We start from the raw sequence: 26,645 nt of genomic DNA on the forward strand, positions 1-26,645 counted from the left end.
AACTCGGCATATAACACTGTGACATTTAGTATGAAAAAGAATAACTCCTTGTCCCCATGAAGTCTTGGGTGCCGCCATCAATTAAAGCCTACACTGGCTTCCAAGCTGCCATTACATTTAGGGCCTAATTACAATGTTGGTCGAAAAGCCTCCCTACCATCATTTTAGGTTTAAAATACGACCACCATACTATAATGGCAGTGGTAGGAGTTTAAACGAGCCGGGGATTCCCACGCGGCTCCGACGGGCTCAAGGAGCCCCGTCGGCTAGTCGGAAAGACCTCATAAGGATGCGGTTTCCACCGTCAAGATTTAGATGTTGGTTTCCATCATCCAATCTATGTCAGCCTTTCCGACATGGATTGGCTGTCAGAAACTGACTTTGGGAGCCCCTAGTAGGGCCCCCTTTCCCCTGCATTTGGCCCTGTGGGGCAGCTATGGTGCCCCACCTAAACATCCCTGAGGTGCTTGCCAATCGGTGCAGGAATGTTTGGAAACATCATTTTTTCTATGGGAGCTTATGCAGCAGGCAATTTCGGCTGGCTGTCCAAGCCCCCATAGAATTTTTTTTGTTTCTGACCGCACTGTGTGCGGTTGCATCCAAATGATGTGGTTGGAACCGACCACCTGAGGTCAGTCGATTCCCATTCCGCAACCGTGTTTGCGGATTCATCAAAATCAGGGCCTAAGTGATTAACCAATTGCACACTTTTACATTCATTCAGGTAGCAGGCATCCGGTAAGGATGCTGTTTCATCCTTTGCTTTGTGTCCCTCCCTGAGATCACAATACAGGAAAACTCATCCCCACCCTAAACCTGCCCTCCCTTCTCTTTTATGTAGAGGCATTTCAAGGGGCCACAGTAATTGTTCAGGGGTGGTTGTTTTTTAACCAAAAGTATGGAAACTACTTCTGTAAAACTTAAAAAGCATGGGGCCTGTGGCTCCTCATAGATCCTGTCCGCTTTGACCTCTGTTTGAATGCAGATCTTCCTGACCCCTTGGGCTTTAGAGTAACGGTCCAGGAGAAAGAGAAACGTAGTGAGTTCCTTGGATAGCATCAAAGAGATAGCCCAGGGAAGAGGTGCTCCACTGGGGTGGGGGGCGTGGGAGGGGGCATTTTTTAGATTACCAAGTATCGAGACCGCTTCCTCAGAAAGATGCCTTGAGGAAGTTGGGGACTTTTTTTTTGGTTGGGGAGGGGGGGGGGGCTTTGTAGGGTTTTGTAGTGTGGCAGGTGCAGTTGCATTTGGACCCAGGCTCACATCACCCCAATTATGGAGCCTAGTGTTTTTGGTCCAGTTCTGTTTTGGTCTGATATATTTGTACTTTTAAAGCTCCAGTGAGCAATAGAATCATTCCACGCCCATGCCACATAAAAAGAATTACCACGAAAAAGAGGCATATTTACAACTATTTGTAAAGGTAAATTAAATCATTACCTGTTAAATCTTAATTTCATGATTTCTGTCAACAAAAGTTGCTTTTCACAGCTCTGATCTCATGGGGTAGGGGTGGTCACTGGAGATTAGGAATTAACCAAGGAAGGCTGTGTAGCCCCCGTCTTTAGTGAGAACTATCCCAGCAGGTCATTGAAATGATGAAACCACTTTTGTTTTTCACTACTACTGTGCCACCAGAGCAAAGAAGCTGATTTCGAATCTGGCATTTACAGTGCATCCATCCATCCATCTCTCCTTCCTAGAAAGCCCTTGAATAAGGAGTTACACCTTCAGCATCCTCTGCATTTTGCGCAAAGGTCATAAACAGCAACGGACCAATTATCCTTCAAATGAAGATCAACAAATGCTCCCAGAAAAACTGGCACCACATCAGACTATGCCAACTTACAAGGAGAAAAGCTTCTGTGGCATCTTTTTCTCTTTTCCATGCGGTAAAACTATGGGTCTGACTCCAAATGCAGATGCGATCCATTGAAAATCCCCTGATACTCAAGAAAGCATTAAAGACCAAGCTCTCCTCTGTCTGAAACACACAACAATTAACTCACACTCTTGAAAAATCAACAGAAATGGACTAGCACAGGATCAGCCTATCAACCTTCCCAAACCATTAATATACTGTTATGAATACATGGCCAACAATCTGCACCCTTGTTTATCTTGTACATAATCAGCGAATACAATCAGGTACAGGTGTAACAAACCAAAAGACCCCTCCAAACCACTAAGTAATGACTGCTATAATAGTGCAAAAAGAAATAATTAAGCATCTCTGTATTAATGGTCTATTACTTACCGGTAATCTTCATTACTCCGGGTCCCGTTGTCCTCGTCCCATTCATTTACAAAGTGGAGATAACCATCTCCCGACAGAAAAAAGACGAGGAATGCTGGGACCCTAATACTGCCCCTCCCACCGGGAGTACATAAGCAGTACATACCCAGCATCCCGCCTGTACAACCAAGACCAAACAGGAAGGCCGGCCGGCCACCCATGCGGGAGGGGCGTATGAATGGGGCGAGGACAACGGGATCCGAAGTAATGAAGATTACCGATAAATAATGCAGCATTACCCCCATACCCCCAGGTCCCGTATGTCCTCGTCCCATTCATTTACAAAGTGGAGCATACCAAAGCAGAAAACCGGCCTTCCGAACTCAAAAACGCACCCAGGAAACTACAACAAACGCAGCAACCCAAGGGAGCACCGAGAAGGAGGGAAGGGAGGACTGCAGGAAGCAACCGGACCGCAACCCAAAACAAGATAGCAGGGACCAAACACAGACCGGAGACAACCAAGAAAAAAACTGAAGGCCAGAGCCTCAAGGAGGCCCCAAACCAGACAAACCTGAGAGAGGGCAACCAGGGCAAAGACCCAAAGGACACGGCCAAGGGACCCACCAGACAAGGAAGCCCAGCCAAGAACCATCAGAAAGGCACTCAGGACCCGGCAGCCGCAGAGACACCGAGCAGACATGACCACCCCGAAGAAAGCCAAAGAAAGAAGCCAAGACCGGCTAAAAGGGCGCAGGCACAAACACCCAGACCAACGAGGAAGAGGGAAGCACAGGCCAGAAAGAGGCCCAACCCACAAAACCAAACAACCCGGCCTCCAGAGAGGACAGAGGAGGAAGCCAACCCAACCCTGCAGAGGAGGCCTAGGAACCAGGAAAGAAACGCATGCACCACCAGGGCCACCAAACGACAACCACCACGCACCCAACTCAGAGGGAGGAGCCGCAGCAAGAGGCCAGGCCGAAAAGGACAGAGAAGGAGACAGAGACCAGAAAACCCCAGGACGCCAAACGCCCGACAGGGAAGTGTGCCGCCAGCCAAACAAGGACAGCCACCAAACCCAGACCAGCAGGGGTAGAAGAAGCCAACCAAAAAGATCACAGGCCAGAGAAGCCCCCAGAAAGAACCAGCAGCGGACCAAATAGAGAGGTCAACAAAAACCGGAAACCAACAAGCCGGAACCGAACAGGCGCAGCCAGGGAGGGGACAGGGCCACCAGCCACAACCCCACAACCCCAGAGGGAGGGAAAACAAGACAGGGCACAAGCCCAGAGCTACGGGAACCCCCAGCAGCCCTCAAACCAGGAAACAACCAGGCAAGAAACCACAGAGGGCAGAAAAATAATATGCGCCAGCACAGTGGAGGAACTCACAGGCACCCAACACCCCGGCCAAGCCCGCAGCAAGGGCAGGAGCAGCGGAAAAGGCCCCATGGCGCACAGCCCACAGCCCAGAAACCTACCAGGCCTGACTCCAGCCAAAGCCGGAGAGGAGCCAAGAAAACAGCCAAGAAACAGGGCAACAAACGCAAAGGAACCAGGAAGCCAGGACGGAGCCAAGCAACCCACCCACACAGGCCCAACCAACACCGGTAGGAGCCCAGGCAGCCCAAAGGCCGAATCAAGGGCAGGAAGGCCAACAGAGACCCCCAGCACACCACCGACGGACCACATAGAAGGCTGGAAGAAACAACCAGAGAAAACCGCTGAGCAGAACCCGGAGGAAGCAGAGAAGCCAGAAGGCCAACCTGCAGCAGACCCCGGACAACATGCAGCCACGAGGGAGGACGCCACAGAGGCCAAGACGAACACCACAGCACCTCACCTCAACAAGACAAGTGGGGGGGCAAACACCCACACTCGGAGCAGAGCCCACAGAAGCAAAGGGAGACGGGAGTGAGCCAGGACACCGGAACCAGGAAACAACTAGGAACGAACAGCAAACACACCCCACAGCCGGCAGAGAAGAGACCGCACAGCCAGTAAACCAAAGAGGCACCACCAGAGGCCACGCCACGCCACGCCAGCAGGAAGCCGGCAGGCCAGGAGCAACAGGAGGCAACCCCGGAAATGCCAACCCAGAAGCACCGAACACCAGGACCGGGCCAACGAAAGAGCACTGGGGCAACCCCAACAGCTGAGAACAGAGACACCAGGTCCAGGCAGAGACACGAAAACCCAACCACAGGAGAAGCAAGCCCGGGAAGAGAACCGTCAACCGGAGCAGGCCCCGAAGGACACACCAGGACAGGGCCAGACACCAGCGGAACGAACTGCCAGGCCAGGCAGAGAGAGCAAAGGCAAGGACGACTGGGCCGAAGAAAGCGACCAACAGGTGCCTGAAAACTCACAGGAGCCAGAAAAGCCCCAGCGGACCCCAGCCAGGTACCCAGAGAGGGGACCAGACAAGACCAGGACCCCACCCCAGGGAGCAACTGCCCCCGGAGCCCAGACGGAAACCCATCCCCAGTCCGGAAGAGGGGAAAACAGGGCCCAGAGCCCAGGACAGGGTAACAGCGAAAGACATCCAGGCCCAAACAGCAGAGGCACGAACCCCCAGGGACCAATCAGGTGAACCGCCACAGGGAACACACCCAGGCGAGGGGTGTGCAAAGGAAAGGAAGAGCAGGAGCCCAAACCAGACCGAGCAGCACCGACGGCCGAACCAGGAGGGGCGGCCAGGACCCACCGAAGTAAGCCAAAGACACAGGAAACAAAGCATGGGTGCAGCAAAAGCAGGGAACACGAGGACAAAGCCAAGGAAACCCCCAAAAGCCAGCAACAGAGCAAAGGGAGCGCCAGAGCCAGGAGCAACCAGGAGAGCAGCACCCAGCAAAGAAAAGGCAGGCAGACGGAGACAGCACCAGCCAGCCAGACCCCATGAAGCATACCCCAGCACAAAGAAGGCCTGGGACAAACCCCGGCCGCTGGAAAAGGAGGCAGCAACAGGCGCAAACCCCGGGAACCAGGAGGAAGCAGACACTCAGCACCACACTGCGGATCCAGCACCTAGAGTCCAGACCACAGAACCCTCACCATGAACACACAGAGAAGCAGGACCGGGCAGGCACGACAGAAAGAGGGCAGACCCCGGCAGGACCAAAAGCCCAGGAGAGGGCAAGCACCAGCGAGGGTGCAGCTGAAGAACAACCGCCCATACCAGAACTAGGCCGAGGAGCACGGCGGCCCAGGAGGACCACGGTCCCAACCGCAACACCCAGGGAAGCCAGCCACCGGCAAGAGCAGGGAACCCCAGGAAGACACCAGAGCCGTGGCCACCGCACCAAAAGGGAGGCAGAGACAAAGCACCACCCAGGACGACAGACGAACACCCCGAAACACCCACCAGGACTGGCAAAACAAGAAAGAACAGCCAGAGAGGCAGGTGTGGCAGGGTCGGCACCAGGACGCACCACACAGCAAAGGGGAGACACGCAGCCAGGAACAAGGGCCGGACAAAACACACCACCAGGCACCCAGCACCGACAAAGAGAACCAGGCTGGGAAACAAGCGAGACGGACTCGGGGGACCACGAGGAACCCAACTGAGACCCAACACGCATCGCCCATACCAGCCCGGAACCAGCAAAGGCACAACCACCCAGGGACAGAGCGCCACCGGGCAGGAAACAGCCAGCGCACAGCACAGCAGGCGCAGGGTGGAAGGAGTGGGGGTACGAGCCAGACCCCAGAAAGGAAAACAGAGCCACAGCAGTGATGTCCTCAACACCAAGGCAAGACCCCAGCAACAGAAAAAGGGGTCTGGTGCCAGAAGAGCCCAAACTGAGGCAACAGGAAAGATCCCCCATCCCCAGCAGCATGGAACTCGAACCCACAACCAGAACGCGGGAACACCATCCCCAACTGCCGCCATCAGGAGCGGGCGCCCCAGGAGTACCTGAAGGAGCAGCCAGCAGCACTAAGCGTGGCACCCGCAGCGCTTATGAACATGACAGCCCCGAATACAAAATACAGCACCACGCACGTCCAGGTTCACAACCAAGTGGACTGCACAAAGAAAGTCGAAGGGAAACCTGCAATCCCTCACCAGTCACCAGAAATCATAATGCAAATTTCAGTAATTGCTGTATAAGGTACCAGGGCGGGATTGGAACCCACAGCCTTATCCTTAACAAACGCTTCATTCTCCTTCAGGTGCTTTCGCGCCTCAGCCAGGCCATCTGGAGGCAGCATCAAGTAGAAGCTGAAATTAAGAAAAGAAGAGGAAGGCGTGCCCTCCCTGCAAACACACATACAACATTGTTGTGGCAGAGGAGCAGACCGCAGTCCACATGGTAATCAGAACCCGGTGACTCACGAGCTCCGGACAGAGTATGCAGTACAAGCAGGGGTAGAAATAAAAGAAAAACTGCCAAGCGGGACGCACCCGGGGCGGGGGCCAACACTAGCGCCAAGGCCCCCCCTCAACTGCCAGCAGGAATCCAGGAGAAACGAGGAACAGCACAAGCGAGGCACGTCCCACCCGCCCAGGCTCGGGAAGACGAACCCGCGAACCGGAAAGAAACAGGAGCACCCGCCCCAGCCGCAAAGGGCTCTTCCAAGCAGGATTCCGGTAAGAGACTGACTCCCAGCAAGCCTGGCAGGCGGAGAGACAGTCCAGAAAACCTCGCACCCGCACAACCAGGCAGCCGGGCGGGCGGTGAAGAGAAGCACCGCCACTCCAGCCCAGCAGGAGCAGCACCAGCACATCCAAGTCCATTCTGTCGACAGACAGAAAAAAAGAACAGGCGGGATGCTGGGTAAGTACTGCTTATGTACTCCCGGTGGAAGAGGCAGTATTAGGGTCCCAGCATTCCTCGTGTCTGTTTTTCTGTCGGGAGATGGTTATCCCCACTTTGTAAATGAATAGGACGAGGGGATAATTCAAGCTCACAATACATCGCCAAGCACAACATTAACCGCACCGTCAGCAGCACCAAGTCCGAACTGGGTAGTGCTAGGCATAAATCCGTTCCATACTAACAAACGTATATTCCGCTTCACTGTTAGAATGACATTTTCCTTCAAGTCTCCCCCTTTTCTGATAGAGAACAATATTTTTCATATTTTAAATCGGCATAGAAAATTGGCAAGTTCTGAATCTACGAATACAAATTTGAAAGTTCTGACCCTAACTACCGAACTTATGTGCTCAAGCATGAATCTTTTGAACAACGCAAGTGTAAACAAAGAATAAAAGGAAAAAAAGTTTGATTGGGGGAAAAGCAGATTGTAGAGAAAGCGGAGGAGGATTTGAGGCCAATCTAAAGCCTGTGTTTTCTTCCAAAGATGCTTTTTTGATCATTTAAAAAAAAAGAGATTTAGATGTCCCTCTAGACTACATGATCTATCCTCATCACATTAATAGTAATGCTGTAACGTTAATAAATCGTGCAGTACCAGTAGGCCTTGCATACTTTTGCATTGGTTAGACTCCATGAATTATCAGGGAGAAGAAGCCCTTGCAGAGATGCGCGGTAGTAGATGGGGAAGTAAATATTTTGGGAGGAGGGAGAGACGTAAAATAGGACGAGAGCTCCTGCCGCACACGATAACCCTCTTTCTTGGTCACTAGACCTTAAAGTAACCATTTTCCTCCTTCTCTTGCAGGATTTGCGTGTAATACCCTGCACCCACCGCTTCCACAAGAAGTGTGTGGACCCCTGGCTGCTGCAGCATCACACTTGCCCTCACTGCAGGCACAACATCATCGGTAAGTACCTGTCCAATCAGCTCACTCTCTAATGAACGTTCGTTGTGTCAAGGAACCAATCAGCGGCTACAGCCAGAATCCCATAGTTAATTGCTGATCATGGATCTTTGTTAGATTCACCTGCTTGCATCTCTCTGTCGACAAAATGGCTAAGTTAACTGAATTCCTGCAGCCGACATCTGCGTACTAATAATTTGGTAATAGATGCACGTGTTAGTAACAGAGCGTTTTCAGTTGCCGAAGTGTGGTTTGAAGCTTTATTTAAAAACAAGCTACTACTGCTATCCGGAAAGGTCTTTAAAAAAATTTATCTGCTTTTGGCGTCATGGGAAGGAGGTCTCAAGGAGCGCTCCTTTGTAAGTCGAAAAATTGCTTTTGTGAGAAACTTTTGCATTTATAAAGTGAAGGTGCTAACTGGCTTTATGGTTTGCAAGTTGCACTGTGGCTATTTACTGACGAGTGCTGCACATGAGCTCTGTTTTGTGGGAGTTGTTATTTTCCTCCTAAGACTGTACTCCTAAGTCTGTCAATTTACGGACGAGTGACATCTTATGGTAGTAAAAGGCACCATTAGTAGGTGACTGTTGAATCGTCGCATCGGTCAGCACGATGCAGGTATGAAGTAGGGGAACAGATTAAGACACACACACCAGTATGGACGTTGTGGTGGTGCCGGAATACCCCATCCGGTGCCGGCTGCCCCTTTTTTTAGGTCGAGCGTAGCGAACCGACCTCGTGTATACTTTTAGTATACTTTTAGTATTTGTAAAGGGGGGGGTGCACGCGCTGGGACTGGGAGGTGCCCGCGCTTCCAGTCTCGGATGTCGGATTTGACCTCGTGAGCGCGCATGTGTGCGAGCGCGACTCTGCCATGCACTTAGGAAAACGAAACCTAAGAGCCGCGCGACGTGAGCTGTCTACGGTAGAAGCTCACGCGCGCGGCTCTTAGGTTTCGTTTTCACTGGTTTGTTTTCTTGCATAGAGAGCGCAGCCCCGCCGATAAGAAAACATTGCTGGCGCCTCTGTCACCTTCTCCAGCTCCCCCGGGTACTTACAGAAGGCATGAGGGAAGCGAGGGGTGACAGAGCGAGAGACAGAGGGGAAAGGAGCAGACTGACACGTTTCCCAGGGCTGTCTTGGGTTCCCAGTCCTGCCCTCGTCACCATGTTCGCCGTCTCGCCATCAGCCCTCTCCCTCCCAGACACTCGAACCCGCGCCGCCCCGGCTGACCGCTTCCGACAGCCTCTTGTTCAGCCCTCTCTGAAGGCCCGGTTCCCACGACTGCCGGGTCCCTAAAAAGGAACCGCAACCGAGTCACGAGACGATGCGCCCTGGACTTAGCGTAAAGGGAACAGGAAGTGAGGAGCGAGCCACAGTCTGCCTCTAGTCCGCATAGCGCCATGAGGCAACTCTAAGCACCCGTCTTATAGCCGAAGCGGGAAACAGACTACGGAAGCTGCACAGGTAAACTAGTTTGTCGCGGCTGCCGCCTAGAATGTAAACTGATGTTCTCTTTCGGAAGTTGTGGCTCCTCGTGTTTGGTGTAATTACAGCGGCTTGAAGCCTTAGTCCTGATTCCCTCTCATGCCTTTCTGTCTCCCTTGTCGGTTCATTTTTTTTTATTCCCTCTTTTTTCCCGTCACTGTTTTCCTATATTTTTCTTCTTCCCCCTACTTTCTCGCTCTTCTGTCTTCTCTCTTTTGCTCTGTTGTCAAACTCCGAATGTGAAAAATTACTCTTGCCTACGAAAACGAGAACCGGCAACCATGGGACAAGTTGAGCCCTGGGGCTGGGGCTTTCCTTCCCTGGAGTCAGAGGAGTTTTTGAGGAACTGGAGAGTCTCTCGAGGTGACAATACCTTTAATAAATCAATCTTGCAGAGAGAAAGGTTATTTGGGGTTATGTTATTGGCATTTGTGTAGCGCCCAGTCTGCTATTGTTATGGCTTCGAAGCGCTTACCGTTGTCCGAGGATCACTCTGAACGGTTTTCCATAACACCGCATGGAAGATGCATGCTCAGTGGTGCCACCAGGTGAATGTATCAACTACATAAGATGTGTTCAGTGTGCCTGGTGTGTGATGGGCGAGGCCAGAGGGCTGTACCCTGTCTCTTACACGTCTTCCAGGATGGCCCACACGCCCACTGCCCTACAGGGGTGCAGGGCTGTCAGGAATGTGGCTTTAGCGACTGCTGATGGGCGCTGTTATAAATAAATAGAGGCAGACTGAAGCACCTCGATGTGTGTTGGGAGTTCTGTCTTTGTGTTCTGTTGAATGATAGATCGTTGCCTGTCTCGATGAAGAGAGCGGCTGAGAGTGCAGCGATACATACACGCAGGCCACTGGAATTATGCGGCAGTCGAGGAGCAAATGATGTGGCAGGTTTGACTATTGCGGCAAGAAACGACATTTCATGTGATGTAATGCCACACATTTTGGACTAGTATTATTATATTATTTTGGGAATTTTTACACACGGTAACAGTACCTGGGCAAAGGATTTACCTCATTAGTACCACTTCGGCAGAACAACAATAACGTCTGTCTTATAAATGTCACAAAAAAAAGTTAATATTTCACTTCTGTTCTTGGATTTTCGTGAAAATACAACACATATTGCATTGCAAATGCTATAGGTGTCACATTTGTGAAAGTTAAAACTATTGGCATTGTAAATGACAAAGCTATTACTTTAGCTATTACTATAGCTATGTTCACAACCAACACATAAATAAAAAAAATGTAATTCGCAATACCAATGGCTCAAACTTTCCTAATGCGAGACCTATTGCATTGCAAATGCTTGTTCTTCTGTGGCATCCGTCCCCTCCTTCAAATGGGCACTACCGTGACCCAAAGTAGCCTGCATCCCAGGCTACAAAAACACATCCATCGGCGGACCGCCAAGTGGTATGGTCCGCCAAACAGAACAGTGACTAGAGCAACATTTTAAGTTTCGTATTTGTGCTGCTTTCTTATTATGTACCTTATTTAACAACTATGTTAACGTTTTGCACTGGTACTAAAATGTAGAAGTATCTATATATATATATATATATATATATATATATATATATTGGTACCATTTATGGCACTACTGTAAGAGGAAGTGAGCAAATGGGTTTTGCTTCAAAATTACCATGAACCATACATAACATTTTGCACCGGGGTAAACATGCAGTAAAACTATTTGCAGTATTTTTTCTGCTCACATAATTGGAACAGGACAGACATCTTTCTACTTTTCAAAAATGAAAGTTGAATCCTAGTTTGTTGCAAAGTTAGTTTGCTTCCATGACATAAGTGGGATTTTTCTTTATTTTTTACCACCAGAGTTTATTTTAAGACTGATTTGTTTGTTGCTAAATTGACTAACACTTGGTATAAGCACTACTTTATAATTTTGTTTTGCAAAATCGTTTGTATACTCTATTTTTGCTCACTGCAAAACAGTCCAATATTATGGATTTTCATTCTCCTATTTACTTTCATCAAATGTAAAAGCATTGCCCCCATTGTTTTGAATCAGTGAACATTTTAAATAGAATGGTGAAAGATGCTTTATTTTGAGCTTGAAACCGACAACTTTTGGACCAATGGGATATCCTTTTTTTCAGAGGTATTAGACCTTTGGTGTTAACATTTTTAGGTCTCGACAGGTTTTAGCTGTCTGGAAGCCGCAAGCATATTGGGGACTGTTCCAGAAACTTAGCACAATTGAACCAAAACCATTGCTTAATACCTGGTGTCATTGTTATGTGGTTGATTTTTATTTAGCCGATTTCCTTGCCCACCCAACATTTGTTTGTCCCAACCCTGTTTTTCCTTGAAGCATATCCTCTCTGCCATCCTTTCGATTGAATAACTTGCATCCTCCCACGTTGAAATTTAGAGGACTTTTTCCGTTTTCTTCACGACTCCACTAAGGTGCATGTATTTTCTAGCTCTCTCCCTTGTGTGCGTCTTACCTCCAACAACCCCCCCCCCCCCCCGCGCACTCTATTGCTTCCTCATCCCTCCTCCCAAGTAAACTCATTGCTCCCACACACACACCTAGCGTAATTGTTTTTATTTTGGGACACCCGCTTGCCACTCCTTTTGCCCCCCCCACCCCTCCATTACCCCAATAGTCAAGTTCTGTTTATGTTTTTTGGGAGTGCACAATTACTGATGCGTAGTCAATAGATAAATAAAAATAAAGGCACCTTTTATTTTCTAGGCGCCATGAAGCCTGCGAATGGCTAATAAATCACTAAGCTGAGCCCTTTTTGCCTTTTGATTCAAAAAATATTTTGGTCGATGCTGCACAGCCGTTTACCTCAATGCTTTGAGGTTTTGATGGCCGGGTGCTTTACTGTAATAGGACCAGCAGGTGGCAGCAAAGACCTATGGATAGTTCCCTTTGCAGGCACTAACCTCTAAGGTGGCTTGTGGAAGGAGGCCGACTTTCACCAAGTTAAGCCCATCAGCCCTTTAAAAGGAGTTGGTTCGGTGGAAGGTGATGGGAGTTAGTCTCTTGATAGTATAAAGGGGGTGGGGTGGGGCTGCGGTGTCATTGGCGGAGAAACGGTTTCTAGAGTCGGAGATAACTAGAGAGTGGAAAGCCAGCAAACAAGAAGAGCCGAGCCAAGAGCCTGGTTGTTGGTAAAAGTCATAAAGTGAGTCGACCAATAAATATATTTGACACACATTATGTAGCAAATGTCATGTAAAAAAAAGCATCTTGTGGAGAAAGCGGAGGAGGTTCTGAGGACAATCCAAAGCCTGTGTTTTCTTCCAAAGATGCATTTTTTGTTTGTTTTTAATAAACTTTTTATTAGCCTTTTGTTTTCAGAATTGTACGTTCATCAAAAAATATCAAACCTCAGTAAACATCAATCTTCTCCATTGGTAACATATCAGTACATTATATGGTTATCTGTGCTCAGGATAAATAATTGCAATATGTGTTTGGTTGCTGAATAAGCGACTTCCATCACACCTCATCCACGTTTTGCATTTTGACGAGCATTTACTATGCAGAAATGTTTCACTTCATCACTGCATCGAGTGACTTTTGTTTGAAGTGAAGTTTCTATAACATGAATTCAAACATGCATGCCCCTCCCGCTACCGTAAAGGCAGTGCCATTAGAGAAGCAAGGTGTTAAGTCAGGTGTCAGACCTACCCTATATGTGGCCTAGGTTGTTATGGATGGTAAGGTTATAGACTATTAAAACACATACTAAAGTGACGTGTGTCTATGTTCGAATAAGTATTAAAAGGTGTTCTCAAATGGGAAGAAAAACGAGAGACAAAGCAAAATAAGGTAATTGCCCGATTCACAAAATTCAGTCAAACAGGTAAGCGGGGGTAGATCTCAGGTTTCCTGGTTTCACGTTCTGCAATTCAGCCACTTCTAGAGATATTTAGCTCTCTATCTCATTTTTTAGTTAAAGGGTAATCTTTGTCTTTAATTTTTTGTTGAGCTATAGCAGTAGCCTTATTAAACGATGCACATATTACATGTTGACTCAAGTTGAAACAACAAGACTTTGCAGTGAAAAAAACTGCAAAGTTAAGAGAAGGAGAGGTATTCATTTTTCATTTTTATATCACTAAACACTTAGAGAGGGGGGACAGGGAGCGATTAAAGAAAAAGTAGGTCCAGTACCAATGCTCCAAAGAACTAATATGTACTCACTAGTTGTTCCTGAGAGAAGATAACCTACTTGGTTACATGGGAGAAATGTAAGAAAATGTTCCCTATATGTGCTTCTAGTCTGATGAAGATGGGGGAATTTCTCTTTTAGAAAATAGTGCCCTCACACACACTTGCGAGTGTCATGCTTCATCATCGGACGTTGCTCCTCGTGGGGGTGGCGCTGCTATCCTCCTCGGGCCCCGCGAGAGGGCTCTTTATCGGAGATCTTTTAGGGGATGCCGTAGTTGTACATGTGGGTGTGTGGGCCTAAAAGAAGAGTGTGGTGCAAGTGTGTTAAAGTTATCCTTCCGGTACTTTGAGATTAGTTTATTCTTAGGACCATGGGTAAGAGTAAAAGACAAGTTTTCATGAAAATAGGTCACCTCTTTTTAACAAATATGGTAGAAGTCGAGGTATTACTCTGCTGCTCTCAGTACCCATGTGTGTTTGTGAAAGTGAAGCCTGGTCAACATGTTTCGCGCTAGAAAAGGGGTCCCTAATGGATCCCGGTGTGCTTCGTCAGGACCGTGGGATGTGAATTAGTGCATTAAAATATTAATAACAAGCATTGGCTGTGAAAATGCACAGAAACAACCATTAACATAACATTCCTCTCTGAGCATTTTCACAGCACTCTGTAGGGTCTACACTGTCTGCCCATTTACAAAGCAAACACAGTGGAGCCCCCGGGAAAGATCTCTGCTGCAGTTGTGTAGGTGTTGAAAGGAGGAGTTGGATGACTAAGTTAGGAGGGTAGATGACAGGATGCCACATCAATGCTCGGCTTGTATTTAGCTCGAGTTGAGAAGAGAGCCTCAAGCTCAACCAGGCTTCAGTGGCTCATCCACCTCTAGTCACAGATGTGCATTCTCCTTTTTTAGGTCAAGCCTAAGCCATCCCGTAGGGATGGTGGGCGATATTATAGTAAGGCTTTCGAAAAGTCTACCCAAACTGCGGATTAGGTACAGTTCATGTGAGCCAGGCGCGTGCACATCACCAGCCACATTGCACATCGCACACCATACCATTTGTCTGAACCGCCGCATCAGACTTCAAAGGAATCCGCTCCCCCACCCCTCGCATCAGACTTCAAAGGAATGCACGCCCCTGCCACAGCAATGCCGAGAGCTTGTTTTTTTTTTGTGTGACTGACTGTTTTTGGGGTCCTTTGTGCTCCTCTTGCACTTCTTGGCATCTCCTCAAACAGCGCTCCACGCTGCAACGACCCCTCTCTTCCAGCCGCCATTCTCGAGCGCGAGGCGCGCCACAGACACGCCCACTCTGTTGGCCACGCCCCCTCGACAGCTTGTGTATATATAGTGCGCGCTGAAGCCAGGCGCTTCACTAGCTATTGGACTCCTGAGGCGGAAGCCGGGAGAAAGCATAACTTGTGTTTTTTAAAATTTTACTTGTGATAACGTGTTCCTATCACTCCCCCATCCTACTTGCACTTCTTGGCATCTCCTCAAACAGCGCTCCACGCTGCAACGACCCCTCTCTTCCAGCCGCCATTCTCGAGCGCGAGGCGCGCCACAGACACGCCCACTCTGTTGGCCACGCCCCCTCGACAGCTTGTATATATAGTGCGCGCTGAAGCCAGGCGCTTCACTAGCTATTGGACTCCTGAGGCGGAAGCCAGGAGAAAGCATAACTTGTGTTTTTTAAAATTTTACTTGTGATAACGTGTTCCTATCACTCCCCCATCCTACTTGCACTTCTTGGCATCTCCTCAAACAGCGCTCCACGCTGCAACGACCCCTCTCTTCCAGCCGCCATTCTCGAGCGCGAGGCGCGCCACAGACACGCCCACTCTGTTGGCCACGCCCCCTCGACAGCTTGTATATATAGTGCGCGCTGAAGCCATGCGCTTCACTAGCTATTGGACTCCTGAGGCGGAAGCCGGGAGAAAGCATAACTTGTGTTTTTTTAAATTTTACTTGTGATAACGTGTTCCTATCACTCCCCCATCCTACTTGCACTTCTTGGCATCTCCTCAAACAGCGCTCCACGCTGCAACAACCCCTCTCTTCCAGCCGCCATTCTCGAGCGCGAGGCGCGCCACAGACACGCCCACTCTGTTGGCCACGCCCCTTTCAACACCTCGCCTCATGACCATAAATTATGTGTCTTGGTAGGAAGCGCAGCGGACGAGCGCAGCGGGCGCGACGATTGCGCGCCGAAGGCGCGCATAAGGCAAGCCCGTCTGCGCTCGTCCGCGACCGGCCGGGACTAGGGGCTTTACACTCTGCCCCACTTATCACCTATAGCCCGGACCTACTCCGCAGCTACCAGGGCCCCTGGCCCATCACGGCCAGTATTAGCTCTCGTATCTCTGCTTTCGGCATAGCCTCCCTCCCTCCCTTTCCTCTCCCTCCTCCTACCCCGGATACTCCTCCCACGACCTGTAGGCCTGCTCCTTCGCCAAACCCTAAAAACATCACAGCTCTCTACCTTAACACCCGTTCTGCCGTTGCCCACTCGCACGAACTCTCGGTCTTGCTGGATTTACAGGCTCCAGATCTTCTTTTCTTAACTGAGACCTGGCTCTGCGATGACTCCCTCCCTGCACTCCTATCCACCCTTCCAGCCTCCTACTATGCCCTCAGGGCCGACCGCACTTCGGGCAGAGACGGGGGCGGTGTGGCAGTCATCGCACGTACCGTTTTCCCTTTTCAAATTCTCTCTCTACCTAACATCGCTACCACTGAATTCCTGGTGATTCGCACAGTATCCACCTCTCCCCCCCTTACCTGTTTCCTCACTTATCGTCCTCCTCAGTCCCCCCTACAGTTTTTTCCTGATTTTCTGGAGGTCTTGGCTACCATTACAATCAACAATTCCTCCATCCTGCTCCTCGGCGATTTTAATTTTTGGCCTTCCGACCCTGCCGAATGTCCATCATCAAAGGATTTTTCCGAAACCCTCCACTCACTTAACTTCATCCCTCATGTCCATTCCCCCACCCACATCAAGGGTCACCTGCTTGACCAGATCTGGTCCTTGAACTGCCCTGTGGAATCCCTGTCTATCTCCCCTTGCACCTGGTCAGACCACCACTTGATTTCATTTCTCCTTCCTATTCTCCCCCCAGCTAAGCCCTCCCGGCCCAAAAACACCTGGGTCCGATCATGGGGCCGTGTCAACCTCGAGAATCTCTCCTCTCTCCTTACCAGTTCTCTCCCGCCTCTTCAGGGCCTTACCACCGTTTCCCAGGCTGACACCATAGACCAGTGGCTCTCCCGCAGCTGCGACTCCGTTGCCCCACTCAAGCGCATTACTTCTAAACGCGACAAAGACGCGAACCGGTGGTTTAACCAAGAGCTTAAAGCCACCAAACTAACAGTTCGCCGCGCAGAGCGGGCTTGGAGGAGAAGCTACTGCCCCATTTTGAAACTGGAATATATCAACATTCTCAACCAGTACAAAAAAAGCATCTTGGAGGCCAAAACAGCTTATTTCTCCTCCAAAATTTTAGCAGCGGAGAACCAGTCTAAGGAGATTTTCTCCATCGTTCACAACCTGGCGTTCTCGGACAGAACTACGTTAAAACCAGCCCCGTCCAATGACCTCTGTCTCTCTCTTAATAATTACTTCATCCACAAAATTATCACCATTAAGGCCAACATCCCCCCACCTTCCCCATCTTTCGTGGATCCCCAATGTCCCCCTCCCAAAGGCAAATTGACCATCTTTCCCCCCATCACTCGGGAAAACCTGACTTCACTGGTGCCTCTGATCAAATCTGGCTCCCCTCTTGACCCCTGTCCTGCCCACATCCTCCGTCACATTTTTGTCTCCTGTCCAGATCCCCCCCTCCACCTCCTTAACAGCTCCCTCACGCAAGGCATAGTCCCTAGCTCCCTGAAGTCTGCGGTAATTGTGCCCATCTTGAAAAAACCTGGGGCAGATCCCTCTGTCCCTGCCAATTTCCATCCCATCTCCCTCCTGCCTTTTCTAGCCAAGGTGCTCGAGCGCCACGTCACCTGCGCTCTGAGCTCCTTTGTGGAGAAACATGGAGCCCTTGCCTCCCGCCAAGCCGGTTTCCGCCCCGCACACTCTACGGAGTCCGTTGTCATGTCGGTCCTCGACACCCTCAGGGAGGGTATGGACACCAATCAGCACCAGGCCCTTGTGCTCCTCGACCTCTCAGCCGCCGTTGATACGGTGGACCACAACATCTTACTTTCCCGTATCAGGGCGGCGGGGATCGAGGGGACTGCCCTGGGCTGGTTGTCCTCCTTCCTGAGTGACCGCACCCAGGCTGTCCGCCTGGGTGACTTCACAGCGGACTTCCGGAAAGTTCAGTGCGGGGTTCCTCAAGGCTCATCTCTTTCCCCCCTTTTGTTTAATCTTTATATCGCCCCTCTTATTTTCTCCCTCCAACAGATGGAGGTCGCCGTATTTAACTATGCGGATGACCTCCAGCTGGTCTTTGATCTTTCCTCTCCTTCTGCTGTCTTCAATTTTCAAACCTTTCAAACCATCATGTCTCACATCAGGGACTGGATGAGCCACAATCACCTCAAACTCAACCCGGACAAAACCGAGCTGGTGTTGACGGCTGGTTCATCCAGCCCCTGGTCCCCCCTCTTCTGGCCCCCCTCTCTTGGCTTTCCTCCTGTCCCCTCTTCCTCAGTCAAAACACTAGGCATTAAACTTAACTCCCAACTCACCCTCCACTCCCAGGTCAGCTCTGTGGTATCTTCTTCTTTTCTCTCACTGCGTACTATACGCAAGGTGTCCCGCTTCTTTACTTTTTCTGCTCTCAAACTTATCATCCTGGCCATGGTGGTGTCCCGCCTGGACTATGGGAACGCTCTGTATGCCGGTATTCCTGCATACAGTCTGCGCCGCCTACAACAGATCCAAAACCAGGCGGCCCGCCTGGCTTTCAACCTCCCCAAATTCCACCACTCTACCCCACTTCTGAAATCTCTTCACTGGCTCCCCGTGCGGGCTAGAATTCAATTTAAGCTCGCATCCATCACTTTCCTGGCCCGATTGGACTTGGCACCCGCCTTCATCTCCTCCGAGATTGTTCCTTATGTCCCCTCCAGGGACCTACGTTCGTCTTCCCAGTCCCTCCTCACCATCCCTCGCTTCCGGAGAAAGAAGTGGGGCGGCTCCAAATTTGCTATTCTGGCACCTACCCTCTGGAATTCCCTTCCCCTTCATCTTCGTGCTATCACCCTCTATCCCCAATTCCGCAAAAGTCTTAAAACCTACCTATTCACAAAGTCCTTTGAATAAAGGCTCCTCTCTTTCTCCCTGCTCTTAAACCTCAGCCCCCACTAGCTACAGCGCCAAGAAACCGCCGGTATACGTGCGCTCTAAAAGTGCTTTTAAACTCAAACTCTTTAGCGTAGAAAACTTAAAAACAAAAAAAACAGCGTTATCAGGTGAAGATTGCTGGGCAACGATTGCATCTCCCTCTGTTCCTTCAAGGTGAATCTCCAACCATTTTTTGGAGGATGGAGGGTCAAGGGTCCAAACTGTCACTTTGAGGATCTAAATGGGGCATTGTCTCCTCTATGGGATCGGGGAAGTGCTTTTGAGGTTTAGTGGTTGACATTAGGGCTTCCTGCCACCCAAGGATGGTTGAAATGTGTGGAATTCTATGCAGCAAATGTATTCTTTGTAATCTTAGGAACAAATTCTTGTTGCAGTCAAGTAAAATGGTGCGATAACTTTTCAGTTTTGTGCATCCAATGTCTATTTTCATTGCTGAGGAATAACTCATGTTTCTTTCTGTAGAGCAAAATAAAGGAGGTGTTGGCCCCATCTGCATGGAAAGCGGTAATACAGTACGCAGCAGGCAGCAGAGGGTGATCCTTCCTGTGCACTACCCAGGGAGAGTCCATCGCACCAGCCAGATTGCGACATACCCAACGCGGACCAGCATGGATCCTCATGGCAACCCAATTACCTTGCTGACAGTGGACCGGAATGGGGAACAAAGCCTGTATCCAGCTCAGTCCCCAGCCTACCTGCACAGCTATCAGCCTATCCACCTGGACCACAACCCACATCACTGCACCCTGGAGCATCCACCTTATCCACCAGGCTCTGCCTTCCGCCGACCCAAGTTTAATGGCCGCAGCTTCTCCCGAGCCACCTGCTTCTCCCAATATGAGGCAATGTACCAGCACTACTACTTCCAAGGATTGAGCTACCCACAGCAGGATGGCCCAGCTGCTGGGGTGGTCCCCTCTGCCTCTGGCCCTGCCCATGCCTTGCAGGCCGCTGCTGGCCCCAGCAACATGCTTTTCCCCACGATTGTCCACATGGCTCCCTCTTCCCGTCTGGAGACGGGCAGCACTTCCAGCTTCAGCTGCTACCATGGTCATAGATCTGTGTGCAGTGGGTACCTGGCAGACTGCCCTGGCAGTGACAGCAGTAGCAGCTCAGGTCAAGGGCACGGCTCCTCCAGTGATTCCATGTTGGACTGCACTGAAGTGAGCAACCAGGGAGTATATGGCAGCTGCTCTACATTTAGGAGTTCTCTGAGCAGTGACTACGACCCTTATATTTATCGCAGCAAAAGCCCTGGCCGGGTGGGCGGTCGTGGGCCTACGCCTCTTGTGGAGGCCGGCCCTGCAGCTGATGAGCCTTCGATGCATGTTTGTGGCCTTGGGGGTGCAGGCAGCATAGGGGGAATTGGGCGACCTGTTCAGGCCTCTTCTTCAGGGGACCAGCTGTCCCACTGCAGCATGGAGATGAACTACAGCAGCAGCTCGTCGCTAGAGCATCGGGACCCAAACAGCACTACCTCTGAGACAGGTGGGCCTGAGTGCCCCCAAGAGACTCCTATCCCCATGGATGCCACACAGAACTGTAAGAGTCCTGAGAGGGCTGGGATTCTGCCAGAGCAGGGCTGCCCCTGTTGCTTTGAAATGCAGCGGCCTTCACCAGGTGAGCGGCTACCGCTGGACAGCAGTGGGAGTGCCATGCAGATAGACTCTGGTGCCTTGTTTCTCGGTCCAGCCCTGTGTGGGGGTTGTCGGCAAGGGGATGAGCACCACCCAGGCTGTGTCCAGGGATTGTACAGTATTAATCCGGACCACTTGCATAGGATTGATGGGGTTCAGTATGAGGCATTGCCATGCTGCTTTTACGAGGAGACACAGGTGGCATGCAGTGGTGGAGGTGGCTGCTTCGCGGAGGATTATGCTGTGAGTGTGCAGTACACTCTTGCCAAGGAGGCCTTGCCCAACTGCTATGCTGGGGTGGTGCAGCGTGAGCTGGGCCAGCGGATCCCCATCATTCCTGAAGATCTGGACTGCGAAGCAGAGTTGCCCATAGACTATACTGAAGATCGAACCCACCACAGCTCTTGGGACGGGACACCGGTCCAGGGTGAGTGCCAGCAGGAGGAGCCAGAGGAGGACGATGATGATGAGGAGGAGGCTGGAGAGCAAAAGGAGTTGTTCTACCGGCCAGGCCCTTGTATTCAGCGGAACTGCTCGCTTGCAGACGAGACACGGGCTCTCTTCCACAGCACCTGCCCTACTCTTCTGGACACAATGAGAAACAGCAATGAAACAGGTAAATGTGCTAGTCTTCTACTGCAATATTTGTCATTCTATTTATACCTTGTTTTCTCTTCCCATGGTGGCTCCACCCTCCAGAGCCTGAGGGATTGACTGGAAGTAAGAATTTGAATTATGCAAACTGATTAACGCAGAATCCTCAGGTGGATGGAAAATATGTAACCGCAGTAAGTCTGGTGGTTAGCGTAAAACCTAAATCAAGTTAACAGATACTGTATACAATAAAGTTTAGGCATAGGAGTTATGGAGGAGGATGTTCATTTTTTGGCACTTTAGTAATAAGCTAAGGGAATGTAGAGCGTCAATTGTCAGTGGATAAATAAGGACACATGCTCATGTCTCTTTGCAGTTCTGTGCGGCCCTTTCCCTGCATAGACTTGTGAACTTAACATGGGTCTTGAAATTATCTTTATGCCCGCTGTTTTGGGGTGAAGGGGTTAAGACTGGTTGATCCCTTATCCCTAAGCCCTCACCAAACTCCTGAAATTTCTCTCCAACATCTACCATTAAAAGTCATCTTCCACTCTGTATTCAGCACCTAATGCTTCTATCGCCCAGCCTGCCTTTAAAAGCTGAAAGAGGATGGGAGTACACTGCTTCACATCCCAGAACTCAGTTTGCCCCAATGCATCATGGTAAATGCAGTGCATGAGAACACTTACTTCAGTGACAGTGTTTAGTTTTTTACTCTTGGTGCAGCCAGTGCTGTGCATCGCTAGACACATGCTTTATGATAGTTGTCCTTCAGTAGCGAGCAACACATTCTTTAGGGGGTGCTAGAAACACACAGCACAGGCTGTACCAACAAGTAAGCACTATACAAATGCTCCAATATAATGCAATCTACATAGATCCTAACTAAAGATGGAACGGTCTGTCTAGATTTACACTTTCAGTACTTAATGATATGGGGAAATATCCCTAGCAAGGCATAACATGTTGTCATTTTGCCTCCATAAAATAGGCCTAGTCTCATTAAAGTGAGCAGTTTGATAATGTTGTGCTGTCATACTGTATGGAATAATTTCCTGTAAGATCAGTGCAAATTGTGTACACTAAGTAGACCTGGCCTCCCAACCGGTTACAACTTGCGCCCCCCTGAATGTCCAAATGTATGCAACGGGATTGCTGGAACTTTTTTTCTCACATGCTCTAGGAAACTTAACTAGTCAACTTGTGCTTTTGTGTAGTTGGCAGGGTATCTCTAGTTATTTAACTGATGATGTGTTTGCAACACAAGTCTTTCCTCGATTGAAACACTTTAAGGCACCTGCCACCTTGTGTCTAAATCTGGAATAATCTTTTAGAAAAAAATCTTGAGGACGCCGAGGGACAGTGTGTTCCAATCATGAGGATGTTACAGGAACGCTAGAATCTTTTGACTCCAGTGCCATTTTCAGGATGTTGTCCACCACTACAAATGGAAATCCATCAGCAAGTGGACATTTTGACATATTTCAATGGTGTTGATCTTTACAATGTCTGCTTTCGATCTTTTATTTATTCATTTTTGTATTACAAGGATTTGACCATCGGACAAGGGCGTTGAAGCCGTTGAGATATAGGAGCACAGTGGTGTTTGAGACCTAAAGTTTTTCATACAATATAGGAGATATTTTGCAAAGGCAAGTTGTGAGCCTGCCCATGAGCATGTCTGGCATGTCAGTGTTGGATGCTATATAGGTATATGGCTAGCAGCAACTTTCAGTCAGCCAGTAGCAGATTCATTAGGCTAGATTTTAACAATGTAAACAAGAAGTGCCATGAATAAGGTAGTTGGGCAGGAATTTCAGATTTTTGGGTCTTTGCAGTAAAGAGAACACTTCATAGTAAACATGTGCTCAGTAAGACTTTGTATCCTCTAGATGTACTTTGTTTCACAGAAAGTTTGGTGATTTCTTATAAAATGTCTCTAAGTCCTACACCTGGTGCTAAACCGTTAGAGGACTGGTTTGAGATGAGTTCGTTCCTTGTTCTGTTGGGCAGCAGAGTTAAGGACTCCTATAGTGGTGCAGGGCAGTTTGTTAGGAAGGCTGCTTAATAAAGAATCACAATTTTCAAGTCTTGCTATTACCATCCTCAACAGCAAACTCAACATGGTCGGCCAAGTCAGTGCTATCACCACCTCATGCTTCCCTACCCTGAAGATTCTGAGGAAGATTTTCAAATAGCTCCCAATCAGCACCCGGAAAACCATCACTCAGGTCATGGTCACAAGCACGCTGGACTATGGGAACACCCACTATGCCGGGATTAACAAAAACTCACAAGAAGGCTGCAGAACCTTCAGAGCTCAGAGACCAGAATCACTTTCAACCTCTCCAGCTGGGCCAAATCACACCACACCTCAAGAAGCTCCACTGGCTCCCCATTCCCAAGCGAGCACAATTTCAAGGCACTACATAACATTGAAAGGTTTGTGAAAGCAGATGCTATTTTTGAGGTATACTGGGCCAGACGCCTCTACTCATCCGGACTCCTGTTTGTATAAGTCTTACACTTGTGGAAAACCAGATCTGGTGTTTGAGCCTTCTCCTACATTGCTCCTAAAGCATGTAATGACCCACTACTACATATAAGAGCCCCCCCTTACTACTTGAAATCTGAAAGAAGCCAAAGAACTGGCTTTTCAAGCATTCTCATTCGGCCCTAGTTTGCCTTGCTGCACATCTGCTCAGTGCCAGTATACCCTCCATGATGATTGTGGGCTCTAAATATCTGTATAACATGACTATGGCTTGAACAAAGTTCTTTAGATCAGGGAAGCAGGAAATGTCTGATTTATTGCGATTTTTAGATGGGATTGACCCCCTTGACTTTGGTTTGGTCTGGGTCCCCAGAGTAAGTTTGGAATCAAACATGGTGCAGGAGTATTTTGCCTACGAGCATCAAAGTTAAAAAATAAAAGTAAATATATTTAGTTTAATAGTTTCATTCCAGTTCCAACCTGGAGTTCTCAACCAAGATCGTATTCAAAGCTTTACTTCATCTTCTTGAGGAAGAAAGCCAACAACAGCAACCACAACAAGTTGGTATTGCCTGTAATCCACACATGGGCCAGGCGTTTCAAAAACATCAGTCTTTCATGCTGAAATCATTTAAGATCAGGGGGCAGCGTAGTCATAGAAATATGTTCATTGCATAGTAATGGCAGTTTGCTACCATACACTTGAAAGATGACGAAGGTGGTGCAAATGGGCTACTTTGAGCCTTTTCCAATTTCAGCATTTACCTACCTAGTTGATGTAGCTCATACCCTTCAGTTACTTTGTGTACTTTTTTGTTACAATGTACAGCACATGGGTAGAAAGACTAAATCATATACAGAACACAATTTGTCGCTGACAAATTGTTTACGGGGAGCTGATGTTGATGGCCACGCTTGGCGCCCAAATTCCTCATATGCTTGACCAAACACCTCTGTCTGGCCTTTACCTTGCCCAAACAATATTATTAAATATTTGTTAGGTGTGTAGTGGCTTTTCACCAGTCTAAACCTGCAGCCCTCCCTCTGACTGCTGCACATATTTTGTAATACGGAAGTACCTTCACTTTGACTACTACAAATGACAGTTGAATAGGCACCATGGGCTGCTATGTAACTTGGGTTCTATTAAAAACTATGCAACATTCATTAAAGGTAAAACACTCAGTGAATCAAGCTTTGTACGTATCATTGAACTAGAATTGAGTTGCAATGGCAGGTCTTGCACCATAAGCCCTGTGTTCAAGGCATGTGTGGCTGTAGATACACATGCTTTGCTTACCCCTGCCATCTAGTGTTGGGTCCAGATGTGTTCAAGTTGTTTTTCTTCTCAGTCTTTCGAGTCACGAGGTAGTCACTCATCCTCTTGGTGATGTGCATGGGCATTGACTCCATTGTTCGATTGTTTTCTTTACACCGTCTGATTTGGATGTGTGAGCCTGTGCTCCTTGTCAAGACTGTTTGGTACTATGTTCAGTTTGTGCTCACCCTAGTCTGTATTGCTTTTGATCATGTATTCCATCTTGCTTATTAAGATACAGAAAATGTTATTGCTCGTTAAATCAACGTGCTTCAACTGGGACCCTCCGGGGCCTCGCCCTACGTGGCCTCCATCTCATTCTACACCAGTTTCACCAGATGATGGCCTGCTGGTGATGGAACAGATGCCTTTTTCGTTTCTGCCTGAACTGCTATGCAAAATTCCCCCAGAATGTCTAGCACAGTAGTGATCTCAGTCACAGGGTCAATTAGGGGATCTAATGTTGATGGACACCTGCACCCATCGCTCTCTGCAGCGGTGGAACACAAACCTGCTAAAAGGGCGGCCTTTCCTCGACCCTGCTCCCCACATTCTCCCGACAATGGACGCATCGCTGACAGGCTGGGGTGCTCACTTAAAGCATCTCACAGTCCAGGGTCTCTGGGACACCAAACACAAGGGTCTCCAGTTCAACTACTTAGAGCTTCAAGCTGTTAACCTAGCATTGAAAGCATTCACTCTTTACCTGACCAGCAAGGTTGTCATAACCCGGGTGGGCAATATGACAACCTTGAACTACATATAACAATGGGGGGGAGGGGCAGGAGATACATTCTCTACAGTTATCAGCCTATCTCATTAATCTGTTAACGAAAACCTCCTCGGAACAGACAAAGATTTTGCCGACCTCAGCAGGATGCAGAAACAAGTCCACAAGTGGGAACTCCACCCCTGAGTCCTACTCCCTTTCTTCCTCAAGTAGGAATTACCACAAATATATCTGTTCACATCTGTGGACAGTACAAAATGCCCACACTTTGCCTCCTGGTTTCCACACTACCTATCATGGGCAATGCTCTATGGATGAACTGGTCAGAGATATTTGTCTACGCTTTTCCGCCTCTCCCTCTGCATCTGTTCTGCTTCAGAAGCTCAGGCAAACCTCTCTCAAACTCATACTAGTGACTCCCACTTGGGCCCGACAACCCCGATTTGCAACACTACTAGAACTATCAGCAGTTCCCCACAAGAAGCCTCCCCTCAACCCAGACTTTTTCACTCAGAACCATGGAGAACTCAGGCACCCAAATCCCAAGGAACTCAACCTAGCAATTTATCTCCAGAGGTCATAAAATTTGGTTATCTCGATCTCTCACTTGAATGTATGACCATTCTCAAAGAAGCTCATAAGTCTACTACTGGAGCATGCTGTGCAGGTACATGGAAAAGATTTGTCTTTTACTGTCCTAATAAGAGTATCAACCCATTTAATGCTACAATACACAACATTGTTACCTGTTGCATCTACAGCACTCTGGCCTTGCATTCACATCCATATGCTTAGATCTGGCTGCTTATCTACAAAATAGACAACACCTGTCTTAGTTCAAGGTACCAGTCATCAATGCCTTTATGGAAGGTCTTCAAACGGTGATTCCACCCAGAGTTCCAACTGCACCTACGTGGAATTTTATGA

The 26,645-nt window shown here is 48.9% G+C and overlaps 1 protein-coding gene across 1 annotated transcript in view; it reads left to right on the plus strand.

Annotated features, from left to right (window-relative positions):
• ZNRF3 (zinc and ring finger 3) overlaps positions 1 to 26,645 on the plus strand; it is a 410,849-nt gene that overhangs the window by 365,959 nt on the left and 18,245 nt on the right. The window contains exons 7-8 of the mRNA XM_078667083.1: positions 7,867 to 7,969; positions 19,408 to 21,198. Of these exons, the coding sequence (XP_078523209.1) occupies positions 7,867 to 7,969; positions 19,408 to 21,198 (1,894 nt within the window). The remainder of the gene's footprint in view (positions 1 to 7,866; positions 7,970 to 19,407; positions 21,199 to 26,645) is intronic.

The sequence above is a fragment of the Lissotriton helveticus genome, chromosome 11 (assembly GCF_964261635.1).
Source record: "Lissotriton helveticus chromosome 11, aLisHel1.1, whole genome shotgun sequence".
NCBI classification, from domain to species: domain Eukaryota; kingdom Metazoa; phylum Chordata; class Amphibia; order Caudata; family Salamandridae; genus Lissotriton; species Lissotriton helveticus.